Source organism: Pseudorasbora parva, chromosome 4, assembly GCF_024679245.1.
Source record: "Pseudorasbora parva isolate DD20220531a chromosome 4, ASM2467924v1, whole genome shotgun sequence".
Lineage (NCBI taxonomy): Eukaryota > Metazoa > Chordata > Actinopteri > Cypriniformes > Gobionidae > Pseudorasbora > Pseudorasbora parva.
In genome coordinates, this window is record NC_090175.1 from 4128212 (window position 1) to 4154457 (window position 26246).

The 26246-nt window shown below is 41.2% G+C and overlaps 1 protein-coding gene across 1 annotated transcript; it reads right to left on the reverse strand.

The window, feature by feature from the left end:
- Window positions 1-500: 500 nt before the first annotated feature.
- LOC137073722 (polymeric immunoglobulin receptor-like) lies at window positions 501-25519 on the reverse strand. Its single transcript, XM_067442427.1, has 8 exons — window positions 25388-25519; window positions 24887-25204; window positions 18999-19310; window positions 18595-18912; window positions 18242-18517; window positions 1529-1624; window positions 1308-1348; window positions 501-716 (listed from the first exon to the last, which is right to left on the reverse strand). The coding sequence occupies exons 1-8, from the start codon at window positions 25407-25409 to the stop codon at window positions 501-503; spliced, it is 1599 nt and encodes a 532-aa protein (XP_067298528.1). The 5' UTR covers window positions 25410-25519.
- Window positions 25520-26246: the final 727 nt, after the last annotated feature.

Genomic DNA, 26246 nt, shown 5'->3' on the forward strand with positions numbered 1-26246 from the left:
AAGTTGCAATGCCTAGGGGTCGTGATCTCCAGTCTTCCTTCATTAAGGAAGGAATTCTGTCATTGAATTGTGGACTGTTTTGGTTGATCTGTTTATACAAGTCATTTTGTTCATAACTGAGTGAATGTTGGAGCTGATTAACTAAATGAGCAGTTCTTAGTCTTTATCTTCTTCAGTTCACAATCAACGTTCATCTTTTTATGTCTCTGTTTGTCTCACATTGGGTTTCCTGAATACGTGTTTAATCTTTACAATCAAACTAAACCAAGATCCTGGACCTTCTGCTGTTTTCTGTGGCTTTGAGCATCTGTCACTGTGCACGGCTCTGGGTACACTATTATTACAAAAAGGTTTGCAGAGCATGTTCTCGCTAAATTGCTCCAAATACTTTTTTACTTAGATAGTACTTTGTGGGCTGTAATCTAAATTGTTACCAGGGATTTTTATCATCTAACTGTAATCATAAGCAAATACTGGTGTAATGTGTGCTGATCTGAGAGTTAGTCGAGTCTTGTGTGGTAAATGACCGTGGTGTAGTCAGAGTAAATCTGGTCCTTACTGAAGGAGACTGTAGCGTCACTGAGAGACTCTTCATGCTTCTGGAAACTGACAGATGCGTAGAGGAGCTCATCAGAGGGGATTGTGGGTAATTCATTATGAATCTGAGATGATCCAGGATCTGTAAGAGACTCACGTGTGCAGTCTGAACATGATGACTGTAAGTAAACAAATGTTATTTATATAGCACCTACATTAAAACAAAATCAAAATGTGCAACAATTTTGACTGTAACAACACAACACAAAAAAAAACATAAAAGGTGAACATAAAATGATCAACTAAAAGCTTGTCTGAATAAAAGTATCTTCAGCTGCTTTTTAAAAGAATCAAAAGATTCTGCCACATGCAATGACAGGGCGTTTCAGAGTTTAGGGCCAACTGCCTGAGTTTTAGGGCAGGTTTTTAGGGACCATGAGAATATTTTGACCTGACGAATGAAGAGTACGGGAGGAAGAGTAAGGGGTCTGTGATATATTGGGGCTCTGTCCCTGTAGTGCTCTAAAAGTTAGAAATACAGTTTTATAATCAATTCTATATTTGACTGGAAGCCAGTGGAGTGTAAATAAAATCAGTGTAATGTGTGTGTGCCCTTCTGTTGGATCCTGTTAAAAGCATGGCTGCAGCATTTTGTTCAGCAAAGATATGCTAACTGGAGATGGATAAAATATATTTTAAAATGAGAAAACATCTTCTAAGCAGACAACATTTATACAAACAAACACACAGACACACACAATGTAACTCACCATTGTATCTTTCATTTTCTTGTTTGATGTTGAGGTTCTTTCTGATTACAACAAATCAACATGAAGCATCAGTAACACATTGTACAAACTAGATTAAGATGAAACAAAGCATCTGAGACAGAAACTAATTGAGTTTTTATTGCTGCTAACAGTCAGAAGATTGAAGTAGCTCAAATAACTATAATTATTAATTGGTCTCAACAGATAATAAATGATCAAACCTCGTCTCTTGTGTCTTAATTTACACACAGTCAGAGTGAATCCACCGATCAGCAGCAGAAACACACACACACCAATAATGATGATCATGGAGAAATCTGGAAATAAAACCCAGAAACCCAGATATATACATGAATAAAATAATATCTACACAAAAAATACAATATATGACATATACCATGGATCTCCTTGGTTACTGGATCAGTCTTGCTGCAGACAAGACTGGTCACTATTGTGATGGGTTGCATTGGGTTACATTGTGAAGTCAGTGTGAGCAAGTCTAGTAATCCCAAGCAGTGATGCGCGGGTTAATGTATAAAAAACCCGCACCCAACATTTTCAACTAACCCACCCGCAACTCGGACCGCAAAAAAAATAAAAATTGTACCGTCAATTTATTAATTTATTTCGTTTAATTTTCTTAAAAATTTAGATTCTGCATGTGTTTATCCAGTCTAATCGAAGTGTGCGTTTCTCTCCCGATTTTCCCAACAAATATCCTGCCCCCTCAGGAAAGTACATAAAACTGACATTACCGGAGCTATATGCGTTTAAATGTAGCCTATTGAAATGGTACAATGGCATTGCTCAGTTCAACGTATTGGGAAATCAGACATTTTGTCCCGCGTCAGAAAAGCGGTTAATAGGGTAATAAGGTGCCGTTGGTGGCCTAAAACAGAGGATTAGCCTACTTATTTTAGCTTTCCTCGCGCTGTGTAAAAACTATATTGAATCAGCCATCCCCGGGTTCAGCCGGTTTCTTCTAGCCTCTGACTCGACCTGTGGAGCTGAATGTGCGTGGATCAATAGGAAATTGTGTCTAGTACTATATAAATTACAAAGGTTTAATTGGCATCTTTATTTCAAATGACCCGACTGTCTCCGACCTGAATATCATTAAAAATATTTTTGGATAACTCGTAACCGCGGGTGACCACAGGCACCCACTCATTTCGGATCAACCAGCGCATCACTGATCCCAAGTCAAGTGGTCCCAAGTCTACGTCTGGTGGTTCTTAAGATCATGTGGCTCACTTTCCCAGAGGCAGCAGTGTCTGCTAAAAACCATCTCACCCATCGGCATATGCTCTTGAACCCTCTGCCTTCCCTGTCAATGACACACTGCAAAATCCCCAGTGTTAAATTAACACTGCTCAGTGTACATATGTGTCCACACTACAGGGTGTTAAAACTAACACTGAAGAAGTGTTAACGTTAATGAGATAATTAAGAGATTAATTAAGTAATGATTGACCATTAGTGATGAACACCTGATGATAATGAGCAGATTCACTGAAGGACAGAGAACACAAGAACTACAACTTTATTTATTTATTTGTTTATTTGTCAGGGACAATGCAGTGCACATTATTACACACATAATTATCATAGACAAGCCATAACAAAAAATGTGTAGATGTGTTGCATAAAAGGTTTCTAGCCAATAGGCTAATTTGCAACCCCAGTCCCTGGTCAGGCCTTTCTAAAAACATCTACCCAATTCATTTACACAACCACTTTACACAAGACAACACATCATATCCAACACAAAGAATCCATTACAACAAAAATAGCTCAATGTCCACATATTTGATTTTCTTTCAGCCCGAATTTCACCGTTCTATTAAATGTTTTCAGGTCAGTTTCTGTTTTTATTTCTGTTGGTAAATCATTCCAAAAACCGGTCCCTATCACTGAGAAACTTGACTGGTCAGAAGTGGTTTTGCGCCCCTCTGCTATGCGTTTGCCACCCACTGCTCTCCTAGTGGCAGCTTTCCTTGTGTTTATTTTTGTCACAAAAGGACAGAGTATGGTCGGAGCTAGATCATTTATACATTTAAAAATTAATTTAAGAAAAGAAAACTTGATAAAACTATCAAAAATTAAAAGCTTATACTTCTGTACAATCAAGCAGTGATGCCACTTAATTGGTTTCTGATCTATTATTATTTATGTAATGATATAATGGGTTTGACTGTTGTATGTGAAGCTTAGCCCCAAACAGTAACACCATACGATAAATGAGAGAGTATCATAGCATGAAAAAACAGTAAATTTGCTTTAACAGATGTATGATTCCTAATCATTCTAAAACAGTTTAGATTTTGCCGGACAGTTTTACATAGGTTATTAATATGAATTTGCGTTGGGGGTCCAAAGTAATACCTAAACATTTAAATTCCTCAACTTCCTCTATGGCTTCTTGGTCTATTTTAATAATACATTTAGCTTTTGTCTAATTGAGAAGCACATATAGATAAAGTCTTTTTGACGTTAAGCATCAGATCATTGTTTTTAAGCCATTGGGATATACCCTCCATTTCCTTAGTCAGGATTTCTGCTACTTTAGTCGGTGTCCTAGCTGATGCATAAATGACTGTATCGTCAGCATACATTTGACAGTTGGCTGACCGACAGCACGTAGGCAAATCTTTTATATATAGACTAAAGAGCAGAGGCCCTAAAACGGAGCCCTGTGGAATACCCATTGTGCATTGTAATGACGTTGAGAGTTCGTTGTTTATGGTCCAGATATGATGCAAACCAACCTATTGCATGTTCAGAGAAGTTGAAGCTGGCAAGTTTATTCAAGAGTATGGTGTGGTCACAGTGTCAAAGGCCTTTTTTAGGTCAATAAACACAGCTCCCACAACATAACCCTTATCCAGCTTACTCTTAATGTTCTCTGTTAGGTAGCAAATAGCCATTTCTGTAGAATGCCCTACTCTAAACCCAAATTGCTTAGAATTGATCCAAAAATTTTGGATAAAGCCGGCAAGTTTTGAGATTGGCCTATAATTGTTTGCTTGATTCCTTACGCCCGCTTTGAAAATCTGTGTAATGATGGCTTGTTTCCAACTTTGTGGGAATTTGCCTACTCTGATGGAAAGGTTTACGACAGGGCTATTCAAATCTTACCCTGGAGGGCTAATGCACTGCAGACTTTAGCTCCAACCCTGATCAAACACACCCACCTGTGATTTTCTAATGATCCTAAAGACATTGATTAGCATGTTCAGGTGTGTTTGATCAGGGTTGGAGCTAAACTCTGAACCGCATTGGCCCTCCAGGGTAAGATTTGAATAGCCCTGGTTTACGAGATGGGTTATTGGTTTAATCACGGCAGAGCAGTAAGTTTTAATAAAATCAGTGTCCAACCCAAATATATCCTTTGCCTTAGATTTATTTAATTTATTAATAATTTTATGAACTTTATCCTCACCAACCTCTTTAATTTGAAAAAAATCTGATTGGTCAGACTTTATGGTCTGTGATAGGGTTGCTGGTTCAAAAGTCTCAGCAAGCTCCTCCACAGACTGAATAAAGAAATTATTAAATGCATTTGCAATAATTGAATTGTTAGTGCTGATAACTCCATTCACTTCCAACTCAGCTATTGTTTTTTGTTGACTAGGCTTAAGTCTAGTAAGGCTATTAAGGTGCTTCCAAAGGGATGCACTATTTCCTCCCGATTCCTAAATCAATTGCATAAAATAAGCTGTCTTTGCCTTACGCAGTTCTCTGACTACTGCATTTCTCCATCCTTTAAAGATGAGAAAGTCAGTATTTGTTTTGGAGAGCAGAGATTTTTTTCAATGCATAGTCTCTTTTTTTCTATTAGCTGATGAATGTCATTATTCAGCCATGGTAAGGAAGCTTTTCGTTGCGCCCCTTTGAATATCTTACTATATTTTCCAATCAGATTTGTGAGGGTTTTCATCAAGGAGTTACAAAAATTTTCTAGATCATTTGATTGAACAACATTATTCCAATCTAGATTATCTAAATCATTTTTAACTTGTGTCACTTTATTCTTGGGAATACCAATGTTCCCTGGGTTACTTTCATTCATAAATTTGGGTAAACGCTGTTTAGTAAGTTTCTGTACAATCATGGTCATATTGTAATCAGAGAGGCCTGTTAGTAAATTATAAGTTCTAGTGATTCTCTGTGGTTTATTAGTGACTACCAGATCTATCATAGTTTTACTCGCTCGTGTGATTCTTGTTGGACCTTTAATCATCTGATGAAAATTGTGTTTTGACAACAGATCATTTAATTTTTTACTACGGCTTTTCTCTAGCCAATTAATATGAAAATCACCAAGAAAAACTGATTCAGTGCAAGTGTTAACACATTTAAACATTTTGTCTAAATTCTCATAAAATGAAACATCATGTGATGGTGGGTTATACAGCACTAAAATGTTAAATTTAATCCTAGAGGATAATACAACATTTAAAGCCAAACATTCTAATGGTGTATCCAATTCAATTTCATTACATTTCAGGGTATCTCTAACATAAAATAATACTCCTCCACCACATTTTTTAGATGTTCTATCCTGTCTATAGCAAGTGTATCCAGGGATATCAATCATACTGGTCTGGATATTACTGTTCAGCCAAGTTTCGCTCAATGCTAAAAAATTTAAATTAGAGTCGATTAACAGATGATGGATCTGATGCCATTTAGGCAATACACTCCGAATGTTCAAATGTCCACCTAGAATACCCTTAGGCTAAGACATTGGTTCCCATATTACCCGTCCGTGATTCACACCTCGGCGACAACGTCCGTCCCTCCAGAGTTCAGCCACTGCACGCGCAATCCACCCTCCGGGGAAAGGCCAGCAGGAAATTGGCCTGAATTCAACTGCACGTCCCCAGACAGCAGAATCAAAGCCAAGAGAACACCGAAATCACGCCAACCACATTCTCTTCATCTCCGACAATGCCGCTCCCCCATCGCGCCACTATAGGTGAGTTCAGTTTGTTTTGTGTTCAAGCAGATGGCAAAGTTCCTCCCCCTCCTTCATCAACTCTTACAGCTGATGACTTTGCATCATTTTTCACAAACAAAACATCTCTCATCAGCGACCAGTTCTCCTCATCACAAACTGACACGCACATCTCAACAACTAACACGAACACGCTTCCATCCTTCTCTCCGCTCTCCGGGGAAGATATTTCTAAACTCATCCTTTCCAAATCACCCTACTACCTGTCCACTTGATCCTATACCCACTCACCTCCTTCAGGCTATTTCTTCTTCAATCACTCCTGCACTCACTCACATTGTCAACACTTCTCTTCACACCGGAACCTTTCCCACAGCATTTAAGCAGGCTCGGGTAACTCCACTGCTTAAGAAACCCTCTCTGAATCCAGCACTTTTAGAAAACTACAGACCGGTATCCCTTCTGCCTTTCATTGCAAAGACACTTGAGCGAGTTGTGTTCAATCAACTCTCTGTGTTTCTTGAAAAGAACAACCTACTGGACAACAAACAATCCGGCTTCAAAAACGGCCATTCGACTGAGACTGCCTTGCTCTCGGAATATCAAAAAAACAGTGTTTTTCATTAGGAAGCGCTGGTTGAGTCTGAGTCACTATGCCCTTCAGAGAAGACTGACAAGGATGGGGCATTAGGGTGTGACTATGGCCAAAATGACAGAGAATATAAAATAGCACCTATAAATACATGAACTATTCCTAAACCTAAAGATTTCATCACCGGATTCGGACCTCTGATGGCAGAGGGAGAATCATGGGAAGTGGGAAATGCCTTTAGGTCATATCCGACCTCCACTGAAAATAAAAGATGGGTTCAGAGTACAAGTGGAGGAAAAATACGACAAAAGATCAAATTCCAAATATACTGAAGATGAGGAAATAACTTGTAGGAAGAGGATTTATTATAAGAAATCTATGAACCAATCTCAAAAGTGGCGAAGGCAGAACGTTTTTAACCTGCCCTGGTCTTGTTCTCTCACCAAGAGATTAACATCTAGCCAATTTTAAGGAACCATGTAAAAAATAAAATAAAAATAAAACTTGCATGTGAACCTACTGCAGATGAAATCTTGGATATGCCAGGAACAAGCTCAAAAGGCAAAAACAGATATGTTAGCAGAACAATTAGATTGTATGCAAAAATCATTGTGTTACCTTCTGTTAAATGAAAAGCAAAAAGGCAGAAAGGAACCAACAATAAATGATGTATGGAAACTGAGAGAGGCCATTCACAATGAGTCGCTGCCTAATAAAGGCAAAGCTCCAAGAAAAGAACAGAAAATTAATAAAGAAGAAATAAGAAAAAATGGTAAAGACAACAGTAGATTGGAAAATTATAGAAAGAGAATAGAAGATGAAGAAGAATCTTCTGACTCTGTGTCCGGATCTGGTTACACAGATTCTGAAAGTGAGGAGGAAAGAGGAAACAAAAAATTGTTTCCGCTTTAGCCACAAATAGATGGCTCTTATGGCAGCCATTGCAAGGCAAGAAAGGGGAAGAGCAGACTCAGAATCAGATGAGGAAGCTAGGACTCCTAGGCCTAGGTGTGGACCTGCAAGACAGGCCAAAAAGTAGCAGCACTACTTCAACCAAACAATTACGGATTATGAGATTTCCAGTGGAAAAATAATAACAACGTGATAAAAGCTAAAATGATAGCTGAATTAGGGGAAACACTCAAAGTCAGCAAAGCCTGTTGAACAAATGATTAAATATGGATTGTCCTTAAGACTGGAAACCTTGAATGACCATCACTCACAAGTGATTGGGATAAATGAAGAAGCTGAAAATAGGAAAGAGTTGGAGATTATAAAAAACCCATGATTGTGGCCATATCTTTCTGAAAAAGCTAGAGGGTTGGACAGAGGTAAAAATGTTGGCCAAATTAAAATATTAATTGTAGACCTAGCAGGTTGCAAGGTGATAGCAAGTTTGGGGTCAGAAACTGACTGGGCAGAATTGTCTAGATTTGTAGCAAGATATGACAGAGAAACAAATAGAAGACAAAGAATAAGAAAAAGCTCAGGTCAAGAAAGAAATAGACCAGCAATGGGGACTAGGGTCAAACAAAAATCTAGTTTTCAGAAAAAATAAAGTCAGAACAAATGAAAAGCATAGAACAAGGCCTAATGATGATGAGCAGCAGAAACCAGCTTATCAAAAATATAAACCACAGTCCAGGCCAGACATCTTTACCCACAAAAATGGGTAAAGATGTCGGATGAACAGCAAAAAGTCCACGGGAAAGAAATAGAATAAAAATAGGACAATGCAACCCCAGGAAAAGCGACTATAGTGTCCAAATTAGTAGAAGAAACGGAATATAGAGACTTTTATATAAATTATAAAGGTAATAGATTAATTTTGGACACAGGAGCAGATATTACAGATATGATCTATAACAGAAATTATTCCTGTAATAAGAGATAGGTATTTTTTGGGAAGGACTACACTGCATAATAGACAGCTCCAATTTGATGAGTCTAAGTGATGCTATTTTAATTAAAGAAATGACAGAAAAAAGTTAAGAAGACTACTGGAGAAATATAAAAGTAACTGCGCAAAAAGCAAAAATTATTGTGGGAGATTGTCAGATAAATATGAATACACTATCGTAGGCAGAATACCCGCACCACAAAGACAATACCCACTAAATAAGGCCGCTTATGCAGAGATAAAAGAGACCATAGAGGAATTAACTAAAAAAGGAGTTATAAGTGTACAGAAAAATTGTTCTACAAACTCGGCCATACAGGCCGTGAAAAAGCCGGATGGGAGTTTCCGCATAGTTACAAATTGTAAAGCTTTAAATAAAGTAACAGTGCCAGACACAAGATATCTAATTAATGCAAGAGATGCAACAAATTGCTTAAATGATGGAAAGATATTGTCCAAAATCGACTTGGCCAATGGGTTCTGGTCAGTTCCTTTAGCTAAAGAAAGCCGAGCGCATACAGCCTTCACTTTTGAAGGTAAACAATTCATTTTTAATGTATTACCACAAGGCCTCTGTAACACGCCAAATGCATTCCAAGCAATAATATTGGAAATCCTGGAAGGATTACCAGTAACAGTCTATATCGATGACGTGTTAATAGCCACAAAAGCAGTGGAAGAGCACATGAAAATATTGACCGAAACAATAGGGAGACTAGCGGACGCAGGCTTTCTGTTGAACTTGAGGAAGCTCGAGTTGGGAAAAGAAATGGTTGATTTCTCAGGAACTGATAGAGGCATAGCAAAATCAACCCAAGAGAAGTTGATGGAATTAAAAATGATAGAGATCAAAAATGTAAAACAATTACAAAGTCTATTGGGAAGATTAAATTTTGTACGGGATTTATTTAAAGGATATAGCGCATAGGCTAAAATGGTATATAAAGCTACGGCTGGCGATAGCTTTAAATGGGATGAGAACCTAGAAAAGATTAAATGTGACAATTGATATGGCATTAAGCTCAGGACGAATTGTTAGAAGAAATCCTGACAAAAACCTTGTAGTCAAAATTGATAATATGTCTGATGACATGGAAGTCGTATTATATAATGAAGGTGATTCAAAGTCACCAGTGATGTTTATTTTGCATGAAAAATCAGCAAACTAGAAAAAGCAAGAAAACATGTCATCAATAGACATCCTTGCCATAATAGCAAAAAATCTACTAACTATAAAATCAATAGCTGCGGAAAGATTGATATTGGTAGTAGCTAAGGGTAAGGGTATGGATTTATTGGTGAGAGAAGCTAAAAACCTGGTGAATGAACAAAAAATGGTTCATGCCTTTACCTGGGCAAAATGGAAGAAATTGATAGCCTATAGGATAAACAAATATAATTTAGAAACGAAAAAACTCCAAGAAAAGAAAAGCAAACCATCATAAATCCAAAGCAGATATGCTTTTTTACGAATGGTAGTTCAGAAAAGAATCAGGTTTGGTATGGGTTTTTAGTTAAGCGGAACGGTAAAATTATTCACAGGGAGAAGGATAGATTAGAGGATGGAAAGAGTGCCTAGAAGGCTGAGGTGACTGCTGTGGATAGGGCGATTCCACACATGAAGAACAACAATCATAAAGATTGTATATAGTGACTGATAGTGAATATGTATACTTAGGCATTGTAGAAAACCTAGATACATGGGAACAGAATAATTTCCATAATGCTAAAGGAAAGCCATTAGCACTGAAAGAATTAGGGAGGCATATTAGAGGCAATTATAAAATTGTGAAACAAAGAGTATTTCATCAGTCAAGCCACACCGTGCAAAAAACGGAAGCAGCAAAGGGGAACAAAGAAATTGACGAATACATAAGTGTACGTGTGGTTACGAAAGAAAGTGAGGGGCCATATTGCAAGATTTACATGATAAACTTAAACCATCATTAGACAACACATCTTGCAACAAATATTGTCACCAGATGGGCTTGATTGTGCAAAATCTAAAAACAAACTATCAGAAGATTAAACTTAAGTGACCTGATTGTAGGACAGTAATGACCAGTGTTTATCATGATTTTGGGAAAATCAAAACTGATAAAGAAAAGGTGGAAATAAATTTAAAATTCGGTGGACCATTGCGTCCTAGAACCAAGAAAATTAATGTCTATTTAATAGTAGACAATTGCTCGAACTTGTACAAATATTCCAAAGTCAACAGGCTATAAACACGGTAGTGGTAAATAGCTTAAACAAATGGATAAAGTACAGAAGTCCACCAGAACGAATCTGTGGGGATATTGCACAGAATTTAACTGGCCTAATGATGGAAAACTTTTGTAAGGAACAGGGCATCACCTTAATAAAGGCAGTTAAGTATCAGCCAAATGGAATAGCTGAGAGTTGTGTAAAACAGTGAAAAAATTGGTTTATCTAAAATCAAAGTTTTGGTGACTGGGTCTTACTACTAATTGCAGAATGCATCCATTTTTTTAATTTTTTTTTTTGAATTATGGGGTTTCAAAGCCTAGCCAAATTTTTGAACCAACTGACACAAGCAAAACTGTGTTTAAGGTAGGCCAAAATGTTTATATCTTACTAAAACAAAAACAGGGTCATTTTCGTGGGAAAACGGGTACTGAAGATAAAGTGGTCGAACTAACCTCAAATACTACAGTGAGACTTGAGGCAAACGGAGTTTGGTCAATCAGAAATCTTGTGGGTAGCAAAGACTAATTTTAATTTATTAGATCATTTTATAAAATTAAAATGAACAGACTGAGAGTAACTTTTCAACAGGACATTAAATGTCAAGGAGAAGGAGCAGTAGTAGTTTGTAAAGATTTTAGTGTTTCTTTTCTGGTAAAGACGTGGCATAAGGAGTGTAGAGAGGGTTCTTACTCTACACGTCGAAAACCAACTGATTGTGTAATCTGTGGCAAACATGATGTTTGCAGCCTCCTGTGGGAGGGACCCAGAAAGGTCAGACAAAGTCAAGCTTGGCTAAGAGCCAAGTTGACTATTGAGCCTAAATGGTTCTGTGATGAGAGAACCGTAGGTCCATGTGCGTTAGGGGACAATACAATCTGTGGAGCATGTAGAAAACGAATGCAAAATTGGATTGTTTGGCAGTACGAACTAACCACGGGAAACTGGATGTAAAAACTATGTAGATTATAAGTTAAAATACAATCTTAGGGGCAAAAAATGTAAGTGTGTCCTAAATGAGCAAGGACATCTGACCAAATGTGTCAGGTGTGCATTGCTCCTAAAAAAACGCTGGATGATAGTGACCAGTCAAAAGGGAGTATGGCAAACAAGGAAAAGTGGTACTAGCCTCGGATGTTTAATGGAAAATAAAATAATGTCTAAATGGGAGGTAAATCCATTAGCCTTAATCACTGATAAAGAAAAGCCTTTCTTATGGGATAGGTTGTTCACTTGTGGAGAACAAGTGCCGTTAGATTATGACCCACTGAGAAAAGGGGGAGTTCTAGACAAAACATTATCTAGAGACACTAACCTGGGTCTATGGATGGAGGTAGTTAAAGAATCATTAGATGACGGAGAAAGTATGGTACAATGCAAAGAGCAGGGGAAGTATAGCAAAATAGTGTTACATAATTTGATAACAAATATGATAAAAGAAATGTCTTTCCAGGAAGAATTCCCTATATAATTACCAAGAGAATATAGCTACAAATGTCAGAGAATCCAATTTGACCATACTAGCAGGAGTTCAGAGAATATTTACAGGTTCTGAAACAGTAAAAGTTAAAACAGACAAAAGGAGTGTGCTATAATCTCGTTAACAAATAACTTCTGATTATATGGGAATTGGAAGATCTATAGAGGGGGTGAAAGTCAAAAGAACAATAATCCCAAAACATTGCTCATTGAGTAAAATGGCTAAATGGCTAAGAAAGAAGCTAGGGAGAGATTACGTTATTTGTCGTCTTGTGTCTCTATTCTCTGTTTTTCAGCGACCAGATGGAGAAAAGAAGAAGTACGCTGAGGAACGAGGCTAAGAGGCTGAGATATGAGAGGACAACCTTAAGCTTGTTCCTGTTTTCTACACTATTGTCTATAATAATAGTCATTATTATAGTAAGCCTGGGCATATAACTTAAAAGACAAAACAGAGAAGTAGGAGTAGCTTCCTGTTCTAACATTGAAAAGGTTGTTAGTAAAATTTGTTATAGATAAAATTTGACTTTCAAGGATGAAATATATAGCCCAGGTAGGACAAGAGATATGTTCAAGAGCTATATTAATAATATAGACAAATCATTTTAGAACTGTAGTGGTACAAAACATATTAGTACCATGAGAGGGCCAGTTCTGTATGGAGATAAAATAGTAAAGAATAAAACCAGGTTACATTGGAAAAGCCTAAAGGCCCACAATCAGACCCATGTCAAATCGATGGGTTTGGTTTATAATCTTTCAGACATAACAAACCTAACTTATAGCTTTCAGGTGTTTAAAATTTGAAACAGCCCTATTTTGAAAATATCACAATTTGACAAATGAGATTGTTTGACAAAAAAGGTTATTCCTGTAATACAGAACACCTGGAAGGCAATAACATATGCGGAGAAGGCCATTTCTATGGATATAGAAAGTAAAGGCAGAAAAAAGAAGCGTAGAGCTAGATCTGCAGGAAAAAAGGTTAGATATAAAATTAATTTTTTTTAAAATGACTAAAAACACCTGGTCGACCCAGTGCAGGCCATGAAGGATTAAACTGGGTGACATGAGAAAATATGGTTTTGCTACTTGATTTGAGTAGAAGCAGAAAAAAAGAAGAAAAAAAATTGTCAATATCTGACTAAGAATACTGTTTTTAAGCTCCAAGCCTGAAAATTAGTTATGGTAAATTTGGGCATATATTGCAATTCAGAATATGGTAAAACTAAAGCCTGGATTTGTTATTAGAGCTCGAAAATATGTCAGGTATTATGGATTATATTTTAAACAAAATAACTGACTAGTAATATTGATCTGCTCTGGTTCTTTATGGTAGGGAAATCAATAGGCCACATCGTTTGACCGATACAGAAGGTAGCGTGGGGAGAGATTACAAAGTAATGATAGCTTCTAATAATTTTAATATCAGAACATCAAGTCCTTTGTCTAGGTATAGTTTAAGACCTGATGGTTCTGAAAACGAAAAAGATCAAATGAATTCAAACATCTGGAATTTTGGAATTGGAAAGTTTGAATTCAGAAGGAATGAGGAATGAAAATATTTGTGGATCACAGCAAAAGAGCAGATCAGTCACCTTAGTATGTTCGACCATTGGACTGTGAAAACGCCTGGGACAGTTTTTAGCCCAAATCGAACATGGTTACATATAGAAGCACATTTTTTTTTTTTGTACATTAAAGGATTTAATGAAAATAGGACAAGAAAAACAAGGTAGCGAGTACAATCACGCCAGGGGCTCCTTTGATGATGATAGCGAAAAATCAAATAATGAAGAAATGTGCATTTTCTTCGTTAATAAAGAGTCAACAAGAACTAGGAGGAATGTTTGATCTAGCCGATGACTACCTCGACGGCCTTTCAATGGGTCCTAGTTTCTTATTTTTGCTGATTTTTCATCTCAATTGGTAAGGCCATATGGAGGAAATTTGTTTACCATATACTGGAGATTGCAGAAAAAAAAACATTCTGTGGGTGCTCGATAATGTTAAGGAGTTAGCTGTCTCTGTAAGGGACTTGTTAATGAAACATTGGCACTACATTAAGATAGCCGCAATTTGCCTCACTATTATCTTCACAATAATAGTAAGTGTAATCATGATCATCAAATTTTCTAAATTGAGCTTGGTCTGTAGCCGACTTTCGAAAGTGAATAAGAATCAGATGAAGAGGCCTGGAACTGTAGCTTCCGCTATACGAGAGGCCCCAGATATCATATAAGAAGTGACAAGTTCAGGTTTAAAGAACTTACCACAAAATTTAAGGTGCAAGAAACTCTTGTGTGTCTGTACTAACAAAGTCTTGACTAACCTTACAAACTCAAAACTGCAACAGCAGCCATTACAAAGAACAATGGGTATGCGGTGCTAACGGGAACATGAATTTAGTGAGTGTAATTTGTATTAATAAATGGTTGATTATGTATTGGCTCTCTGAATTTTTCTAGAATCACCGCAAACAATTCATTTTAATGTGTTTGAGTCTAGGACTTTTCAACATATTGAACGATTGTTCTTTTTTCTCATTTTAGTACCTCAGCTGTTGCGTAGTGCCAGAGATGTTAAACTATTTGGCCAAAGAGACATTTTTGCAGTAATGATTTTTGCCAATGACATCTTTGTATACAAAAAATTTACAAAATGTTACATTACCATTAATTGGGTAAAATACATAGGAATAGTAATTGCTATCCTGACGTATATTTTTCTGATCACATTAAGTTATCAGATAAATTACATATTAGGAACTCTTGTCTTGTGAGAAAGCTGGCTGTGTTGTATTTTCTAGTGATTGTTATGGCAGCCAGTTCTCATCATATAGAGGAGCTAGAGTTATTAATGTTCTCAATAATTGTGGGCGTAAATGACTATAGCAGATTATAAAAGTTTATGGACAAATTTAAATTTTGGTGTTGTTAAGATAACATAAATATACCATATTGATAGAGATAAAGGATTGAAAAAAAAAAAGAAAAAGCCTTCTCAAAAAGAAAAAAAAAATCATTATTTAATATTTTATTGTTTTTTACGAAATTACCATAAATTTGTTTCATTTTATATTGGTATAAGTGTGATTACCATAAGCAGCAATAGATGACTTTTGGTAGATGAATAGATGATCATTGGTGATTTTAAAATATGATGTCATTTTGATTTTCTTTACAATGAAATTAACTTAAATTTTTCATTTTTTGACGATTGATTTATTTGATCGATATGATTTAGAGAAAACACAATCAGATGCTGTCGGCTGCTCGATGATCAGAATATAATTATTGTATAGTGGCATAATTCACAGATCTTATGACTCATTTTAACATGAGCAATATACCATTATCTTTGTTCTAATGTGATTCTAGAAAAGATCCAGCACAGTTTTAATTTGAAAACCTGAATTTGTTTTAAACCAAATTGTACACTAAGCACTTTAATAATCTGCTGAGATCTTCAGAGATGTAATGTCTTCTTTTATCTTCATTTCATTTCATCTAAAGGCGGGCGTACACGGTGCGATTTTTGCTGTCATACGAACTCGCAGACGATTGTTTGTTCTCGGGAGAAATCGCGTGGACATCGTGTATGCTCGTATGGTCGCGGCTCGCACCGTGTGAGAGGAAATACGAGACGAGCCGAGCACGTTAAGAGCACCTCCCGACCTTACGATCATTTTTAAACATGTTTAAAAAGTTCGGGGAGTCGGGCCGATTTTTACCAGCATATGGCTGCCCCCTATTGCCAAATCATGCACAAGCACGTCACATACGCTCAATCTATGACTATTATCTATGACTATTAGCTCAGTGGCTGCCACATACTGCGTTCACACACACACACACACACACACACACACACACACACACACACACACACACACACACACACACACACACACACACACACACTTTCTCTCTCTCACGTGCACTCTTCTCTCTCCCTCTGGTTGTTTCGGTTAAAAGGAATGGCTTTTCAACAAATCATTTTCACACCTTTTTTCTTTATTTTTTGTATCTGAAGCTATAGCAGCAACATTGAAAGCTCCGGTGTCTGTGTTACATGAAAACTCGTGTGATCGCGGCCGGCTCGCGGTGCAAACAGTCGTGCTGTGTACCAGCTGATTTGATGCGATGATCAAATTAAATGACTCGTAGCGTCTGCAATATCTCACGACCTCCCGAGTGTCCGAATTCGCACAGTGTATGCCCGCCTTAAGGCTGTGGCTGAAGTCAGTTGTAGTTCTTGTGTTTCTCCGTCCTTCAGTGATTCTGCTCATCATCAACAGGTTTTCATCACTAATGGCCAATCATTACTTAATTAATATCTTAATTATCTCATTAACTTTAACACTGCTTCAGTGTTAGTTTTAACACCCTGTAGTGTGGACACATATGTATACCGAGCAGTGTTAATTTTACACTGGGGATTTTGCTGTGCAAGGAGGTCATCTCTGAACTCTCTGTACTTCCTGATATGACTAAGGAGGCTGTTCATGCCTGCTCTGTCACATTCATTAAGGCTGTCTGTTTCAGCTTTACTATAGCCTTCCGATCCACCGACACCACCATTTTCTACTGAGGAGGTGGTCATCTCTCGACTGGCTCTACTCTGGTTGTCTCCATCTTTGCTTCCCCTGCTACAGCCAAATGATCTTCAATGTGAAGATCTGATCAGATCTTCAATCTGGTCCAAGGTCCAGGTCAGCCACCATACCATGATCTACGTCGCCAAGCCACTTTAATCACTCCTTAGTGTCACTTTGGTAGATCCGACCCGAGTGATTTTTCAACTACTGATATTTGAATATTTAAATCTGACTCTAAAACAATGCAATAGGGGTGACCCCTAATAGTCGAAGATTCGATGCATCGATATGCAGGACCGGATTCGACCACTGATCTCATGGTCGAATCTTCGCGTGTGTTATGAAATGAGGATCATACCATTTTGGTAATATGGGGTGCTCAATATTAGTGTTATAAAGACGTGTCGCGGGACTCACGGCACTGAGCGATCGCCCCTTTAAGAGCACTGAGCTTCGCACCGGATGCGCCGCGCCTTTAAAATTCGAACACATACACCGACGGCGGCATTCGACGCTTGTCAGCGGCGATTAAATGTATATTTCCCTCAAATCGTGAATGTACATACTGATTTCACCCTGTGCTACAAGATACACTCATCGTGCAGCTCTTCTGTCAGAAGTAGATTCAAAATTGAGCTTGCGCATATATAACGTTCACGTCTGCCTGGTGTGAGATCCCTGAGACACGGCGCTGAGCTTCAATCCGGTGTGCGACCCCATTTAGGCACAATCGGCTTAAGGACGTGCATATAAACGCACTCAAAGTGTTCTCTTTTTCTCTCTAGGCAGGTATTTTTTTAGGTTTATTTATCAAAATGTTCTTTTATATATTTGTGTGATGTTCCGTGCTTCGATCGCGGCTTTTAAATGTTATGAGAGAGCGGTTAATTTACGAATGTGTAGTGTAGCCTAGTTTTGATGACTTTTGATGACTTTGATGACTTTGATGACTATTAAAAGTGGTGGCTGTGTGCCGTGTGTAATGTAAAATAAAAATAGTCTTAGCCTCCTGCTGACTAGTGTCCTGCCCTTCCCAACCCCTTTATACCATTTATTTTTTTAAGGTCTATGGTTTACACACACACAGATGATTCGACTATCGGTCGACCATAGAGAGATTCGAAAATTCTGATTCGAATGTGTAAATCCTTAGTCGGGGACACCCCTACAATGCAATTAAAATAAAATATCTTACCCTTTATAACAGTGAGATTGACTTTAGTGGTGATGTGAGCTCCACACCAGTATATCCCAGAATCCTCTTCTCTCAGATCAGTGATGTTCACAGTAAAACCTCCAGTAGATGCTTCATCACTGAAAGACACTCGATCATCTCTGATCGTCTCCAATGAAACTCCATCCTTCACACACATGGAGGGTTCATGTGCTTTGCAGAAGCATTTCTGATGTTCCTCATGATGTTTGCACTGGATTGACATGTCGTCTCCTTCATACTTAGTCAAGTTCAGCTCTGGAAATGATTAGAAATATAAGAACATCAGTTCACAGCCATAGTTTGACATATTGAGATGAATAAACCTTCCTCACCCTCGTTCATGATGACGATCAGATGAGTGTAAAGATAATTCACGTGTCTCTCTAATGTCACTGCACACCAGTATTTCCCAGCATCCTCTGCTGTCAGTCCAGTGATGGTCCCAGTGAAGACACTTGCAGTGGCGTCATCATTCAGAGTCAATCTGTCAGTCTTGGTCTCTTTCTCTTCTCTCACAGTCTCACTGAGAGTATTTCTATCTCTAGTGGAGCACTTCCCCTTACAGAGAGACTTTGACTTTGATTTATAGATTGAATCATAAGGGCAGAAGATCTCAGCAGATTCTCCTTCACGTCTCACTACTGGAGACACTGCAAACACACAAACACAGACATTTAACACACATGATTCTGAGTATACTGCATTAACTACAATGAAATGCTCTGAATTCACTTACTGATGATGCTGAGCTGAATTTTGGTGGTCAGGGAGATGAAAGTCAAATATGTGTCTCTGGTTTCTGCTCCACACCAGTAAACTCCAGCATCTCTCACGCTCACATTACTGATGCTCACAGTAAAAACTCTCTCTTCATTTCTCTCAGATGAACCACTCATTTGTGTCACTGTAGATGTTCTCAGTGTAGATGTTCTCTGGCAGATGTGATCATCAACCTCTTTGCAGAAATAAGCTTTATGCCCCTTTGGGATCTGACAGGTAATGTTGACTTCTTCACCAGGATGAGCAGATTGAGTCACAAACATTTCTTCTGTAAACCAAGAGAAATTACATTAAAAGTAGATTTGTTTTTCATATACAAGGATTCTTCTTCTCTGAACATTTATCGGATTCTTTAGAGATGCATTCTTTAAACTATATTGTCAAAAGTATTGAGACATCCCTCTAAATCACTGATTTCAGGTGTTCAATCACTTTCAATTCGATCAATCACAATCACATGGCCACATGTGTATAAATCAAGCACTAGGCATGCAGACACTTCTACACACATTAGTGAAAGAATGGGTCGCTCTCAGGAGCTCAGTGAACTCAAGCGTGGTACCGTGATAGGTTTCCACTTGTGCAATAAATCCATTCCTGAAATTACCTCACTGCTAAATATTACACGCTCAACTGTTAGTGGGATTATAACAAAGTGGTAACAATTGGGAACGTCTCGGTTACGTATGTAACCCTCGTTCCCTGAGGAGGGAACAGAGCGTAACGTCAGTGACTGAGAAGCCAATCATCTTCGAGATCTTAGAAAACGGCCAATGTCAGTGCCAATGCCATGGGCATGCAAGATTTGCATGCGTAACTCCGCCTACCCACATGGGTATATAAGGAAGTAGCTGGCATGATCGCATTATGTTTACCTGCTGAGGAGCCAAGACTGAACTCTCGGCCATTCCAGCGGTACAGACGATGTGGCAGCGGGACGTTACATCTCCATTCCCTCCTCAGGGAACGAGGGTTATATACGTAACCGAGACATTCCCTTTCGTTCAGTCACTCCGACGTAACATCAGTGACTGACGAATGGGGGTCCCAATGTAATCATGCCACTCGGCTGTCTTCCAGTGCCCTGCGCAAGCGTGAGTGCCCTGAGGCAAGATAGGACGGTCAAAGGCCTCTACTTAACGCAGGAATACCAAGGTACACTGGGAGGCATATTCCAGTTGGAGATATGCAACAAAATGCCTACCTGTAGGGAGGACTTAAGGATACACGTATGACCCGAGGGGCTGCATACGGAGAACACTGGGGTACCAGCTGCAGGTGGATTTTTAACCCCAGGGGGTGGCAAGGTTGCCAAGGGAATACACCCGCTCAAGGAGACTTACGGTGGAATACACATGTGGGGGTCGCCGGAGGGGAACCATGCACATGGGGCACCTGGCCGGACACGAGTGTCTGGGCTAAGGGCAGACTTACTGGCGTCGGCAGTGCTGGAGGAGCTCAGGGCTCTCGAGGAGCTCACCTGAGAAGAATATCGCACGTATCCAGTCCGTGGATTGGAATGGCGAGCAAGCGAAGACACCTGAGCCAAAACATTAACGGCCACTTGTAAAGGCGAGTACATAGTCGGATACAGGCTCCACTCGGAGATTGTAAAATCTGGCGAATGTGTTTGGTGTCACCCAGCCTGCAGCTCTGCAGATGTCTGTCAGCGGAGCGCCATGCGCTAAAGCCCAAGAGGAGGCCACACTCCGAGAGGAGTATGCCCTGACCCCAAGGGGGCATGGGCGCCCCTGCTGCTGGTAAGCCAAAACAATGGTGTCCACTATCCAGTGAGACAACCTTTGCTTTGAGAGAGCCTTCCCTTCAGCTTCCCACCATAACAGACAACAAGCTGGTCTGAGGTCCTGAAACACTGCGTCCTGTCTACATAAGCGCGGAGGGTCTGCCCCCTCCAAGGGCACCGCTTGCAGGTTCACCACCTGGTCTCGGAACGGAGTGGTGGGAACCTTGGGCACATATCCAGGCTGGGGTCTCAGGATCATGTGAGAGTCACCCAGCCCGAATTCCAGGCACGCTTCGTCAACCGAAAATGCCTGTAGGTCCCCTACCCTCTTGATGGAGGCCAATGCGGTCAGGAGCACGGTCTTCATCGACAAGCGATAGCGGTCACATAAACCTTCAGGGTGGAAGGAGACAGCCTTCGATCCAACCCTTCTTGGAGAAATGAGAGCACGGAACCGATCGGGCATTTCCAGGGGTCTTCTTGGCGAGAAGAACACCAACTGACGAAGAGGTTCCACTTCAACGCATAGGCCTGTCTCGCTCTGGACTCGACCCGAGCGGAAGTGATGGTAGCCACCACCGGAGGTGGTAGGGTACTCAAACCTGCTGCGTCCCATCCAGGAGCCACACGTGGAGGTTCCAAAGATCGGGACGCGGGTGCCACAAGGTGCCATGTCTCTGAGAAAGGAGATCCTGTCCGGCCATGCCAATACGGGGCGACCAACATGACCTGCTCCTTGTCCTCTCTGACCTTGCACAAAACACGTGCAAGAAGGCTCACTGGGGGAAACACATATTTGCCTAGGCCCTGCGGCCAGCTGTGCGCCAGTGCATCCGTGCCGAGTGTGCCCTCGGTCAGGGAAAAGTACAGGCTACAATGGGAAGAGTCGTGGGAGGCAAACAGATCTACCTGTGCGTCCCCGAACTGATCCCAGATCAGCTGGATTAACTGGGGATGGACCCAGGGATTGGCTGAATCCGGGAGAGCTCGACGGCTGCACGGTTCAGGATCCCTGGGATATGGACAGCACGAAGGGACCTCAGGTGCTTCTGACTCCATAATACGAGATGGCAGGCGAGTTGGGACATGCGGCGGGAGCGTAGACCGCCCTGGTGGTTGATGTACGCTACAATGGCCGTGTTGTCCGACCTGACTAGTATGTGTTGACCCTTCAGCAACGCTAGGAAGTGGTGCAGGGCGAACCGTACTGCCAGCAACTCGAGGCAATCCACATGCAGGCGGCGCTGGCTATCTGTCCAGTAGCCCGCGGCCGTACGTCCATTGCACATGGCACCCCAACCTGTAATGGAAGCATCTGTTGACACAACAACATGCCTGGAAACTCGTTCTAAGGGCACACCTGCCCGTAGAAAACTGAAGTTCGACCACTGGGTGAATGTCTGTCTGCATGCCCGAGTAACTGGGACCCGGAGCGTGCCAGACTGCCATGCCCATCTCGGGACTCGATCGCGAAGCCAGTGCTGAAGCAGTCTCATATGAAGCAATCCAAGTGGCGCCACCGCGGCTGCGGATGCCATATGTGCCAGGAGCCTCTGAAACAATTCAGTGGAACCGCACTCTTGTTCTCTAACTGACGGAGGCAAGTCAGCAGTGACTGCGCAAACTCTTTTTGTAAGCTGCGCGCACATGGCGACCGAGTCGATCTTCATACCGAGAAAATAGATCCTCTGCACGGAGCAGAGTTGCTCTTCTCCCAGTTGACCCGAAGGCCCAGACGGGCTAAGTGGTGGAGAACCAGGTCTCGCACCCCTGCTCCCGAGAGTGGCCCAGTATGAGCCAGTTGTCGAGATAGTTCAGGACGCAAACCCCTTGCTGCCTGAGTGGCGCAAGAGCTGCCTTGACAATCTTCATGAAGACGCGAGGGGACAGAGCTAGCCCAAATGGGAGTACAGCATACTGATATGCCCGCCCCTCGATGCAAACCGCAGGAACGGTCTGCAGAAGGATGGACACATGGAAGTATGTGTCCTTCAGGTCGATCGCTGCGGAAGCGGGGAGGAGCTCGCGCGAACTGAATCACGTAGCCGAGCCTGATGGTCCATGCGACCCAGCGGGACAGTCCCGGCAGCTGAAGCCACGCTCCCAGGGAGTGTACCAACTGGGTCATATGGAGCACCGGTGTACCCTCTGTGAGGCAGCGAGGCAGTGTTACCGGCCCGGACTCGGGTGGCATAGCGGCCCGGTGTCGGGGCACTGGTAACGACTGCGCCCTGACAGAGGAAACCAGGGAAGGACTCGTGTTCCACTGGGGTCTGCTCTGCGAGGGGGCTGGCGACAGAGAGGGACGAGAGTGGCGTGGCCCAGGGGCGGGGCGCACTGTCGTCACCGGTCTCTGGGTGCTCAGGGATGGGTTAATCAGTTCTTTCTTACAAAGGGTGCTGCTGACCCGTGGGCCGGCAGCTGAACAAAAGATTCTCCCCCGGCCCTCCACCGGGGGAAGGGGCGGACCTGCCACCGTCCCCTGAAAAGAACTGCCCATCCCAGAGCTGTCCGCGTCAGGAGCGTCGGTGTAGCCTGGTGTTCAGCAGGCTGCGGGGCTGGTGCGGACTGGGATGGCTTCCTGCGGCATGCTCCGCGGCGTGGCCCGGGAGAAGGCTGCTGCTGTGGCCACACGGGAGGGGTCGCAGGAGGTCGCCCTAGCGGCGAGAAGGCTGAGGCAGCTGTGCCGGCAGTGCTTAAGTGCAGCAGCGGCCACCGGGGCAGTAAGTGTTTTTGATGGCCTCAGTCTGCCTCTGGGGACGGCCAAGAACTGTTGGGTGCAGTCCTCGACTGTGCCGCCGATAAGGCCAGCACTCATGACAGGGCGGAGTTCCAAACCATGGCTGTCAACTCTAGGTCAGATTCTACAGTGCTACCACACCCGTAGGCGGAGCATAGCCGAATCGTCATCCCCAAAGGACTCTAGCCCACCTTGAGATGCGGCAATCAACCTCTCGCCGCTATCTGGAGTGTGAACGAAACAAACTTTTGTCAGCAGACGGTCCCGCTACTTCAGTCCAACACTCGCTGGAAGCGATGTGCGAAAGGGCGGGAGTGGCCCGAGGAAAGATCGTTGGGGTTCTTAATACCACAGCACCGCCCTCAGGTCACCCTGGCCACCAGCCAAAGTACCACCTCTCTCGGAAATGGTAGATCGGGGTGTGGCAGAGGGGACTCTCTCTCTTACAGAGATCATTGAGTCTCGACCACAACATCGCGATGGTCATGTTCCCGCAGAGGGAACACAGCACATCCACAAACACTGTCCAAGCGTGCTGGGCCCAAACACGTTGAGCAGTGAATGCGTCCCAAAGACAGCAACAGATATCGACCGCACCTGGAAGTGCGCGGGCAAACCGTCTTGATAAAGACGTGCTACACGCAAGCTCTTTTTGTGAGAGGAAGCTCTGCAGAGTGCCGAAGCGCCCAGGGAAAAAACACACAGCTGTTGCAAATCACTGCACAGATCAGCATGCAGGCAATATGAGATCGCCGGAATGCGCCGTTACATCAACACCCTGGAGAACCGCTCGTCTCGAAGACTGAAGAGAGGACTTCAGAATTCAGGCTTGCAGGAGTGAAGAGATGCTCTTGGCTCCGAAGCAGAAACATAATGTGATCATGCCAGCTACTTCCTTATATACCCATGTGGGTAGGCGGATTTACGCATGCAAATCTCGCATGCTCATGGCATTGGCACTGCCATTGGGCGTTTTCTAAGATCTCGAAGATGATTGGCTTCTAGGCGAAACCCCCATTCGTCAGTCACTGACGTAACGTCGGAGTGACTGAACGAAAGGGAACTACAGTAACTCAGCGACAAAGTTAGGCCATAAAATCAAAAAGTGGGGTCAGCGCATGCTGAGGTTCACAGAGCGCAGAAGTCACCAACGTTCTGCAGAGTCAACAGCTCCAGACCTCCAAACTTCTATGGCCTTCAGATGAGCTCAAGAACAGAGCGTAGAGAGATTATTATTATTATTATTATTATTATTATTATTATTATTATGTAATTTTATATAATATAATTATACACAAATATTATTAAATTTCAGACGTTACTTTTTTGCCAGATTTGATTGAGAGTTTGATCTACTTACTACTAATATGCAGATAAACAATATTAATAATGGAGTAACTGTACGAGTCTCCACTGATCCAAACTCCACATAAATAAACTCCTCCATCATCTGGTGTCACCGCTGTAATTCTCACAGTCATGAGTTTATTATGTCTGTCATCAGAAACACTGAATCGTTCTTTCTTCTTCATTGTGCTGTAAATCGTCTCAATGGAGTCTCTTCCTTCTTTGAATATGATCTTGGGATCATTAATATGATTCTGTGAATATTCACAGCTGAAGGCGGCCGTTTCTCCACTTTTCACCATCACCCTCTTTGACACATTACAACATGAATCTGTAATTCATATAATGAAGAAATTTAATGCATATACGTATATATATATATATATATATATATATATATATATATATATATATATATATATATATATATATATATATATATATATATATATATATATATATATATATATATACACACACACACACACACAACTTTGATCCTAAAATGACTGACCTTCTTCCACACTGAGAGTCATATCGATTGACCATTTGCCATCAACCTCAATCCGGTAAATTCCAGCATCTTGATTGTTCAGTTCTCTAATGTAGATCACAAGTTTTCCATAATTATTGCAAATTAAAGAGAACCTTCCTTCATTTATCCATCGATCATGTGTTGTATAATTTATTATTACTCTCCACTCTGGTAATTTGGCCACATATTTAGCAAAATCACTAAACCAAAGTTTCTGTGAATCAACCAGAAGACTTGCTCCAGAATATCCAGTGACGCTAAAGCATCTCACTGCACCTGTCAATCAGATTGATACTGTGATCAGAAACCTCATGAACAGAAAACAGCATCATTACTGCAGTGATGAAAGAGAAAAGCTCTGACCTGAGATCAGGTAGAAAGTCAAGAAGATGAGGAGGATCTTCATTGTGAGTTGAGTTCAGTCTTCTTTCTGCTGAATCTCTCTGTCTCTACATCTGTCTGCTTTAGTTCCTTCCTCTTTCTTCAGCTCTTTATCAGTAATGAGCAGCTTTACTGGCCCCTCCTACCATCAGCACTGACTGAATATGACATTAATCACACTGAAAGAGCGCCACCTAGAGGAGGTTACAGTGAAGGACACTGAGAGCTCACACAGGCTTCATCTTCTCTTTATAAGGACACATTTCTATGTATCAAATTTATCAGCATTATTTAAATCATCCACTAGAGGGCGACATTAAAATGTACACGTAAATTCATAGAGGTTCCCTAGTGGTTCTTAAACCTGTCCTGGGGACTCCTCATCACTGCACATTTTGTATTTCTCCCTCATCAGACGAACCCAATTCAAGTTTTGTAGTGTCTACTGCAAAAAAAT

Coding starts and splice junctions, on each gene's coding strand:
- LOC137073722 (XM_067442427.1), bottom strand. CDS start 25,409: ATGACTCTCAGTGTGGAAGAAG. Junction 25,205..25,387: donor GACTCTCAGTGTGGAAGAAG/GTCAGTCATTTT, acceptor TATGAATTACAG/ATTCATGTTGTAATGTGTCA. Junction 19,311..24,886: donor TGTTTATCTGCATATTAGTA/GTAAGTAGATCA, acceptor CTTGGTTTACAG/AAGAAATGTTTGTGACTCAA.